This window comes from Vicugna pacos, chromosome 19, assembly GCF_048564905.1.
Source record: "Vicugna pacos chromosome 19, VicPac4, whole genome shotgun sequence".
Taxonomy (NCBI): Eukaryota; Metazoa; Chordata; class Mammalia; order Artiodactyla; family Camelidae; genus Vicugna; species Vicugna pacos.
The window spans coordinates 2,839,486-2,849,596 of record NC_133005.1 but is presented as its reverse complement, the minus strand read 5'-3'; the positions used below and the strand labels follow the sequence as shown (position 1 = coordinate 2,849,596).

General features: G+C 56.7%; 1 protein-coding gene across 1 annotated transcript; it reads left to right on the top strand.

The window, feature by feature from the left end:
* Positions 1-1,190: 1,190 nt before the first annotated feature.
* Positions 1,191-3,457, top strand: INSM1 (INSM transcriptional repressor 1). Its single transcript, XM_072943548.1, has one exon. The coding sequence runs from the start codon at positions 1,351-1,353 to the stop codon at positions 2,905-2,907; it is 1,557 nt and encodes a 518-aa protein (XP_072799649.1). The 5' UTR covers positions 1,191-1,350; the 3' UTR covers positions 2,908-3,457.
* The last annotated feature ends 6,654 nt before the right edge of the window (positions 3,458-10,111 follow it).

Here is a 10,111-nt window from a genome sequence, read left to right as displayed (position 1 = left end):
TCAACCGGGGAACAAAATGCCCGCTCCGAATGAAAATGCATGAGGCCGCGCAAGGAGAGCGGAAACCAACTTCACTGGGGCGCACGCGGCTTACGGCGCTTTTCGGGCTTTGGCCAACTCCACCCAAATCAAACCAGCCCTGGGCGACGCGGAGGCTCCCAGCGGCCTGGACTCGGCCCCCCACCCCCGCAACGATGCCAATCTCGGAGCCTCCGGGAACTTAAAAAAAAAAAGTTTAGAAATTCAAGGGTTTTTGTTTTTGCTTTTTTTAAACGCAGCCCAGCCTGCCCATACCCCCATCCAGCGCCGCGTCTGCTGGCAATTGAAGAAGTGCGGTGCCAACTGTTTCACAAACTCGAAAGAAACCTCCCCGAGGCCCGAGGGCCAGCAGGGACCGCGGACACGAACATCGCCCTCGGCTGCAACCAGAAGGCCAGATCCTCTACCCAAACTTGGAACTCCAGAGCCCCATTTTCGCTTAGATCCTGGGTCCCGCGGTCCACCAGTCCGAGGCCCGGGTGGGGCTCTGGGCGGCCCCGGCTTTGTAGCTATTTTCGATTCTTATTTCCCAAGCGCCAGGAGGAGTTCCTGCGCCTCCCCCAACCCCTCTCCCGCCCCGGCAGCCGCGCTCAGATCTCCCCCGCGCCTGCTGCTGCCCACCGCCGCCCCTACCCAATCAGCGCGCACAACTTCCCCCTCCGCTCCGGCTCGCGGATTGAACCCTCCTGACATATTTGGGGCCATTCTTCTCCTTTGTTGCTATTTTGCTCGCGACCCGCGGGTAATCCCCGCGCGGGAGGGGGGCGAGCATTGTCGTGCTGATGGACGGGCCCATTTGGCGGCTCCGCGCCCCCCGGAGGAGAGACACAAAGCCCAGGCACGTGCGCCTCCCCATAGAGGAGCACCAGACCGTGAAGGGAGGCGGGGCCGGGCGTGTGCCTGGGCCGGGCGGGGCGGCGGCGCCGGGCGGGGCGGCGGCGGGGCGCGCGCGGGGGCCCCCGCGCCCTCAGGTACATCTGCCGCACCTACCGAGCGACCCCTGAGTCCCGGCCCCCTTTTGGCCGCCGCGTCGCCCTCCCACCCGCCCAGGCGGAGGAGCTGTGGGCGCGCTGATTGGCTCCGGGGGAAGCGGGAGGCGAGAACAATGGCCCCCTCCCCCAGTTAAAAGGGAGCGGCGCCCGAGCCCGGGGACAGGGACGCGCGTACAGGGCGCAGAGCGGGCTGAGCCGCCGCCGGCGCCACGCGAGTCCCGCCGTCGCGCCCGGGCCATGGGCCGGGGGCACTGAGGGCCGCCGGGGCCGAGCGCGGAGGTGGGACCGAGCCAGCGCCGCGCCTTCGCGCCGCGCCAACATGCCCCGCGGCTTCCTGGTGAAGCGCAGCAAGAAGTCCACGCCCGTGTCCTACCGGGTCCGCGGCGGCGAGGACGGCGACCGCGCACTGCTGCTCTCGCCGAGCTGCGGGGGCGCCCGCGCCTCGCCCCCGGCGCCGAGTCCCGGGCCAGGCCCGCTGCCGCCGCCGCTGCCGCCCGCCGAGCGCGCACATGCGGCGCTCGCCGCCGCGCTCGCCTGCGCGCCGGGCCCGCCGCCGCCCCCGCCGGGGCCGCGGGCCGCGCACTTCGGCAACCCCGAGGCCGCGCACCCCGCGCCGCTCTACAGCCCCACGCGGCCGGTGAGCCGCGAGCACGAGAAGCACAAGTACTTCGAGCGCAGCTTCAACCTCGGCTCGCCTGTCTCGGCCGAGTCCTTCCCCACGCCCGCCGCGCTGCTCGTGGGCGGCGGCGGCGGCGGCGGGGCGAACGGCGCGGGCGGCGGCGGCGGCACCTGCGGCGGCGACCCGCTGCTCTTCGCGCCCGCGGAGCTCAAGATGGGCACAGCGTTCTCGGCCGGCACCGAGGCGTCCCGCGGCCCCGGGCCCGGCCCCCCGCTGCCCCCGGCCGCCTCCCTGCGGCCCCCGGGCAAGCGGCCCGCGCCCCCTGCCGCCGCCGCCGCCGCCGCCGAGCCGCCCGCCAAGGTAGCCAAGGCCCCGGGCGCCAAGAAGCCCAAAGCCATCCGCAAGCTGCACTTCGAGGACGAGGTGACCACGTCGCCCGTGCTGGGGCTCAAGATCAAGGAGGGTCCGGTGGAGGCCCCGCGGGGCCGCGCGGGGGGCACGGCGCGGCCGCTGGGCGAGTTCATCTGCCAGCTCTGCAAGGAGGAGTACGCCGACCCTTTCGCCCTGGCGCAGCACAAGTGCTCGCGCATCGTGCGCGTGGAGTACCGCTGCCCGGAGTGCGCCAAGGTCTTCAGCTGCCCGGCCAACCTGGCCTCGCACCGCCGCTGGCACAAACCGCGGCCTGCACCCGCCGCCGCCCGCGCGTCGGAGCCCGAAACCGCCGCCAGGGCTGAGGCGCGGGAGGCGACGGGCGGCGGCGGCAGCGACCGCGACACGCCGAGCCCAGGCGGCGTGTCCGAGTCGGGCTCCGAGGACGGGCTCTGCGAGTGCCACCACTGCGCCAAGAAGTTCCGCCGCCAGGCCTATCTGCGCAAGCACCTGCTGGCGCACCACCAGGCGCTGCAGGCCAAGGGCGCGCCGCCGGCGCCCCCCGCAGAGGACCTACTGGCCTTGTACCCCGGGCCCGACGAGAAGGCGCCTCAGGAGGCAGCCGGCGACAGCGAGGCGGCCGGCGTGCTGGGCCTGAGTGCGTCCGCCGAGTGCCACCTGTGCCCGGTGTGCGGGGAGACGTTCCCCAGCAAGGGCGCCCAGGAGCGCCACCTGCGTCTGCTGCACGCCGCCCAGGTGTTCCCCTGCAAGTACTGCCCGGCCACCTTCTACAGCTCTCCTGGCCTCACGCGGCACATCAATAAATGCCACCCATCCGAGAACAGACAAGTGATTCTCCTGCAGGTGCCCGTGCGTCCTGCCTGCTAGAGCGCGCCCTCCGCCTCGGCCCCCCGAACTGTGCCTTCGCCTGGAGACCCACGAAGAGAGCGCGCCCTGACCCCGCTTCCGCGCCAGGGCGCCCACCCCTGGTGAAAGTGTCGTCTCAGCTTCTCTCGGTGTGGCGTGACGGTAACCCCGATCCTCCCTCTCGTTGTGACTCCTTTTGGACCCCCCATCCCTTTGCGTTGTGTCCCCTTCCCCCCTCCCTCCATGGCGCAACAGGAGCCAATCTCGTTCTGTACAGGGGAGAAAAGCTGTGCGCGTCTGTCTCGCGGGTGGAAGCCGCCCCTTGGAGGGGATATGTTTCTCTTGCTAGTATTCGCTGTGTTCATGGTCTAGAAATGCGGTTTGCTCTCGCCTACCAATCTCTGCTCTCTGTGTACGTAGCGTACGGGTTGTTTTGGGTGAATCTTGAGGAATAAATGCCTTTATACTTCACAGGCTGTAAATTGAACTTCCCACACGATTAGCTTTATTATGGCTTGTGAACTGCTGGAGTCTGGCTTTACCTTTTTGTATGTGAACAAATCAAATTGCTTAAAAAAAGAGTTTTCTTTAGTTTAGCCGCAAATGCCTTGAACTGTGTCCGTTTGGGATTGTCCTGGGGGGAGGGAAGGGGCTTTTCAGAAGATGCTGTAGAAACTGCCTCAATGTTCCACGTAAGACTTTGGGTTTGATCATCTTTGTTGAGGTAGGAATATATGAGTTCCCTCCAAATGTATATGTTGATTTATGAGTAATTGTTATTTATTCTTTATTTATTTATATTAATTATGAAGATTATGATATTATTTGATTACAGTTTTTTGGTGCGCTTTGCCCTCCCCCCAACACTCTTGCCATTTCACTGTGCATTTTAGAAGAGAGCCTTTTTCTAAAGGGATCTGCTAAAAGTTTTAACTTTTATACCTATCTGAGCGAATTACAGACAACCTACCATTTTATTCTGCTCGGAGGGCCCCTGGGGCCCTCACGTAACTGACAGCTCTTACTTTTAAATGCAATCTCTTTTCTACATACATTATTTTCTTAATTGTTAGCTATTTATAGAAAGCTTCAATAGAACTGTTTCAACTGTATAACTATTTACTATTCAAATAAAGTATTTTCAAAGTCAAAGTAAGGTGGACTTATTTCTGCATCACGTGGTTCCAACGAGGATTTGAAATAGGGCTTCCAATGATTTCTTAAATGTGTCCGTATTGTTTACTAAGAAGAACACCGCTTTCCCTGGGACCGAGGCTTTGTAGGGCTGAGCCTGGTCTGCGGGTTCTGCCCTTTGGCGGTTCAAGGGTACAACTCAAAATGGCTAACCAGAGCTGAAGTCTCCTTAGGGGCCCTTAGGAGTGTGCTGGAAGGTGCAGGTGAGAAGGAAGACTGTGCGAATCTTTTTCAGGGAAATCTAGATAAATGTCCACAAGACCCTACCCTTTAAACCCAGGGGCTGTAGGAACAGCACTGTAACTTAGCAGATCTTTTTCCTCTCCTGACGGTCTGGGGCTCAGTGTAACAGTCATTCTTCAGATAAAGTGGGTAATTTTTGATCCTTAAGTATCAACTCAAAGGAAGTAGAAATGATTTTTATGGTCAGATTTCCAAAGTCAAGGAATCAGACCCATTCCCATTTGGATGCAACAGAAGTGGAGCAACTGGGTTTGGGATGAGGGCTCGGAAATAATTTTCCAGTCAGGTAAGCAGTCCATTTGGGGGGAACCTGGAACACCATCTGTTTGGGTATTAAATTTAATAACGGTAATTACAGTGTTTCCCGTTACGTGTCACAAAGCTCTTTGAAGAACAGTTCTGACACTCACCAGCTAATATTTTGAGTTGTTTTTCTGTGTCTTTGAAACACTCGATTACCCAGCTGTGCCAAACATCACCGTCGTGCCTGCCCTGCCCTTCGTGGTGTGTTTCTGCCGCTCTTCTCCCGGGGCTCAGGAAATCTAAGGTTTGCCCAGCCGAGAGCATTTAGAAGTCTGCATGGGGGGGGGGGGGCTGCCTTTCCGAGGGCGCAGCTGGCGTGACCATGGGCAGAGCACTAGGTGAGAAACATGGAAGGAAAATGTGACGCAAGACTGAGCCTGGAGTTCTGTGTGGGAGAGGGTTTAGTAAAAGGCTCAGCCGCCAGGCACAGGGAACATTCCTCCCTTTGTGAGGCTCTTGAAACACAGCAACAATGAAGGGGCGGCTGGTCCAGGTGAGCCTCCAGGACAAACTGCAGCCCTTTTATCGGTGATGACTGACTTCTGCCAGTTTGGAAAGTAACACGGGGAGACGGGAGCTCAGCGCAGCCCGACGTAAAAGCGCAGGGACAAAGGTGTGTTCAGAACATTCTGGAAACTTTGAATGGCACAACGAAAAGCTCAAATTTGTGGGCTGAGGATTGCTCCCTCTGAGCAACAATTAGTTTTTTTTTTTAATGCTTTCTCTGAAGTACGCCGCCCAATAAAAGGTCCCTCTTCCCGAGGGTCAGTGTGTGTTCTCTGCCAAAAAAAGTTTCCTTGAAAACCTGCTGGTGGGCCTGCAGGGCCGGCATCCTGGCGTCTGCGTTTGGCTCACTTTTTCTTGTCCGTCGTCCCTCGTGAGTGTCAGTAAGACTTCGTTGTTCGCTCCTTGTCCCCCGTGGAAATTTACTTCCATTGATCAAACAGAGCTTTTCTAAAATAGAACCCCAAATTTCATGAAATGGGGCAGTTAAGGAGCGTGCTGAAGCTGACTGAACAGTGCAGAAGGGACAGCAAAACGTCCCAGCTGATTTCAGGGTGACATGGTGTGAGTTAGCAGGCTGTTCACCAGGGAGGAAATGACATTCTCTCTCTCTTTTTAATCCCTCCTTGGATAAGTTTGTAAGGGCCCCTAATACAGAACACCCAGTGGGAATGCACCCACCTTCTTTACAGGTGTGCGAAGGATGCTGAGGACGTCCTGTGTGAACGAGGCTGCTCCAAACTTGGACCCCCACCGGCAGATGCCGGCCACGCAGGACAGTTCGGCCTGGGCGAGGAGGGTGGGAGCCTGTGCTGGGGCACGTGTCCTTTCCGTGTGGCACCGTCACTATCAGCTGGTCCGAGGCTCTTCTCCGGCTTGGCTCCGGGAGCCTGGGTCACATGGAGGAGGCAGCCCCTCCGGGGTAACCTGTGAGCAAGGTCAGAGGCACCCCCACCAGCTGTCCGCAGTGACCCCGGCCTGGCGCAGAGCAGAGCAAAGCCAGGGGCTGCCTGGGCCCTGGCCTCACTATGTCGGGGTGCCCTGCAGAGACCTGGGGGCACCAGGCTAGGCGGGGCAACACCAGTCTCCAGGTGCCCGTTGCCCCATGTGTCTGTGCCCAGAGGCTGCCGATGAGGGTGCCCAGCCCTCAGGTGCCACCACCACATCCAGGGCAGCTGCCTCCTCCCACCAGCCACCCCTCCACCCCCTTGGACTTAATTCCACAGACATCCCAGAAGCAGGAGAATCTTTTAACGTGCCTGCAGCTGTAGATAACACCATAGGAATTCTTCACCACCAGATGTCTCGCAGAAGAGAAATTTCTAGAAGCAGCTTGGGCAAACCCCTGGGCTTCCTCTAGGCCTGTCTCCTCATCTCTGAACCAGAGAATGGGCTTCTGTGACGCACAGTGAGACTTTGGGCGAGGATTCCCTAGACTGAGACAGAAGGCAGCGGGGACCCCAGAGGGAGTGGGGGTTGCATAGGCGGGAGGAGCCCCATGCTGCAGGAGGAGCCCCACACTGCGGGAGGAGCTCTGCACTGTTCAGGCTCAGCTGTAAACCCGCTGGCCTGTGGCAGGCAGGCTTTGAGCAAAACTTGTGATCGTCTTGCAGAAGGGACGTCTTGGTCTCGCGGAGACATTTTGGGGCAAATAGACCCTAGTGTGTGGGATAAGTTATAGTCATACAGACGCATGGTGTGCGCATCGCCCAAGTAGCCTGTTACGGGACCAGGTTAAGTTACCGTCCTTTGCTGGTGAGGCTAGAGAGCCTTGCTGTTTGGTAGTTCAAAGTCCACATTGTGGCATTTGGAGAAGCTCGAGGAGGAAACTGAGTTGTAGAGAGGAACCCACAAGGTGGCAAAGTGCACGCACGTGAGAGAATCAACTGAACAGCAACGTGCAAGGATACTGACTCCATCTGATGGCCAAGGTGGCACCCAGGCATGGCGTGCAGTACGGCGCGGTCTGAGGACACTTAGCATTCTACTCCTGAGTTATGCAAACATCTGATTAATGGTTTGGCACTATAACCTTAAAGTAACAGCTGAGAGTCCCGCTGGGCTGAGAGAGAGGGCCACCAAATGCAATCTTCTTGATACTGAAGAAGCTGTGTTTCTCTATCGCCAACCTGCAGCATTAAATGCCGTACTTGCAGGGAAGGGCTGGCACGCTCGTTACCCCTGGGTGGCACCTGGCGGCCGGCTCTAACCGGCACGTGGGCATCGCAGAGGGAAGTTCACCCTCTGAAGGGCTGCTTCTGGTCCTGGCTCTTCCTCCTGTCCCCCGGCACCTCTGGCAGCCAAGGCTCCCAAGTGAGGCCAGGTACGTTGAGTCCACAGGAGGAAGGGGCCAGAGAAGGAGGCACCCACTTGCCTGATGATTTCGATGAAGAGGGAAGCCCCTTTGCACCAGAACTAGGGAGCTCCTGCCTCCTTCTGAGGTTGCTGAGGAAACAAATAACTTCCATCCTGTCCGTCAGCATCCTCTCGTCTTGTGCAAGCAACCAGCTATAGGTTTTGGTGTCATCAAGATGATTTCCCGGTCTAGAGGATTTTCTGAAGACAAATGTGGCCTGTTCCTTTGGACAGTTCTTAGGAGGAACTTTGGGGAAAATTACCACGAGCCAGTCTGGGTCTCAGAAGGGACAGAGCCCGATGGGAGGGGTCACCAGCAAGGAGCCTGTGACAGACCTTCCTGGTGATTTCTTAGCGTGGGGTGGGGGAAACACCTTGGCTTCCAAGTTTACCACTTCCAGCAAGTTTCTGGTCACCGTGAAGGCCTGATAGGCTTCTTAGAATCATCGAACATATCTGAGCGTGTGGTTTGACGGCAGTCACCACATTTCACTCACCCAAATACACACCCTTTCATCTGTTAAGCCCCAACTGTCATCATTTGTCTACTGCATACTTTTATCGTGGGCTTCTTCTGTTGCATCTGGAAAGTGGAATGTTCAGGGCGTGCATGCGTCCTCTGGCAGAATATATGGTGAGCAGGTGGGTTGCGGGGTCAGTGTGTTCATATTTATCTCATTTGAAGCTTTCTAGACTGTGTGGTCTTCCTGGTGGCCTTTCCACACGAAGGTTATTCATCGGTATTTCTTCTTCAGCTCATTGCAAACTCTGGGCAAATCGGTCTTAGGACATTCTCCGTCCAGAAGTGAAACCTGCGGAGCGCTCGCTGCCAGCCAGCACATCCGAGGGCAGGATTACTGACAGCCAGTGTTCCTCGCATGTCATACTCACACTGCGTGGTGCCACCACCGTCTATAAGAAGCTCGTCCACAGAGTTTGGATTCGTGGTTCGCCAGTCCTGCCTTCCCTTTGCCAGAACCCCACTGTTCACTGTTCCTTCCACCTGGTTTGCACAGCGGGCAGAGCGTTTGTTCCACCAGTGGAAACTTCACCCTGAATCCCTTCCTCGCCTCCTCCACTCGGCAGAGAAGCCCTTTTACTTGAAGGCAGCATCTGCTCTGTCTCTTGTTCAGGATCAGGGCCCTGATGCAATGTCCCTTCTCAAATGCCACAGCCCTGGTCACACCTGATGGTGAGAGGAGGGACAGAGTGAGCCAAGAGGCTGTCATCTGTCGGATCTGATAGGAAGCAGAGGAGGGGTTCAAGCACAGGAGGCTTCAGAGGAGGTGGGGGGGTGGAAATCAGGCTAGAATTCCCTCCAGGCACAAAGAACAGAAAAGTGTGGGGAACCCGGGCTGAAACACACATGTACAATGTTGCCCTTTAAAAGCTCGTAACACCAACTGACGGCCATTCTTTTCTACTGTGATCTCTCCTGCTGTATTACGTAAAGCGAGCCTGTACCATTCCGGAATGCGGCTACACAGAGGTCGTTAATAGGGGACAGCCAGAAACCGGTAGGAATTATGTATGTGAAAAGGATCTCACTGAGGACCGTCAGGGATGAAATGAGATGCGCCGACCCGCAGTCTCCAGGTGGCCAGACCCGGCCAGAAGCACGCTGCAGCTCATCAGGCACTTTACAGCGCAGAGGAGGCCAGCCTTCCTTCGCCCGTCTCCTGGACAGGAGACCTTTCTTGCTTCTGTGAACACTACTGCCATCCTTGGTATCTTCATGAAGGTTTTCACATGAATGTCTTGACAAATCAGCAAACCAATGATAATTTTGAATCATTTTCGGGAGACATTTACACAATTAAGGTTTCAGATTCGTATCAAAAAACTTTTTGCTCCATTAACCACAGAGAAAATCATGAACTTTCCCCTTCGTATCTTCAAAATTCGGTAACTAATGTTAAAGAGAACTTAAAAAAAATTAACTGCATATTATACTCCCCTGACTTCTTTGTTGCAGCAAATGTGATTTTCTCTTCTAAGCTAAACCACAGGTTGGCAAATGAATGCCCATAATCTAGCCTTGAGCCGGATTCTGTAAATAAAGTTTTATTGGGTCACAGCCACGCCCACTCACTCACCTACTGTCTTTAGCTGCTTTCATCCCTAAGTGGCAGAGTTTACTCACCGAGGTAGAGACTATTTGGCCCACAAAACCTAAAATCATTATTATTCGGCCCTTTGTAGAAAACGTTTACCAACCCCCGGGGCTGGACACTAAAATTGTGTGGTTTTACAGATGGTGCAGATCTATAGAGATGTTTTCTAGATCGCCCACATTCCTGCCCTTGAGGACTTGGGAACTTGGTCCCTGTGAACACTGCTTTCCGCAGTGGTGTGTTGAGTGCCACCAGCCCCACGACTCAGCACACATAGTCATGAAGATGATGAGATGGAGTCCTGCTATTGTCACCAGTGTCACAGTCTCAGGCACCACTTTAAAAGCCCCCATCATTTAAAGGAGAATGTTCCATAAGTAGGGAGCTGCCTCCAAATGGTTTTACAGATACTGTTCATGTCTGTCATGTCCGTTACAGCTGCTCTCAGGCAATACGTCCAGCTCCTAACCCACTAAGACATTTGCAGGGATTTCAGTGGAAGAAGCCGCTTG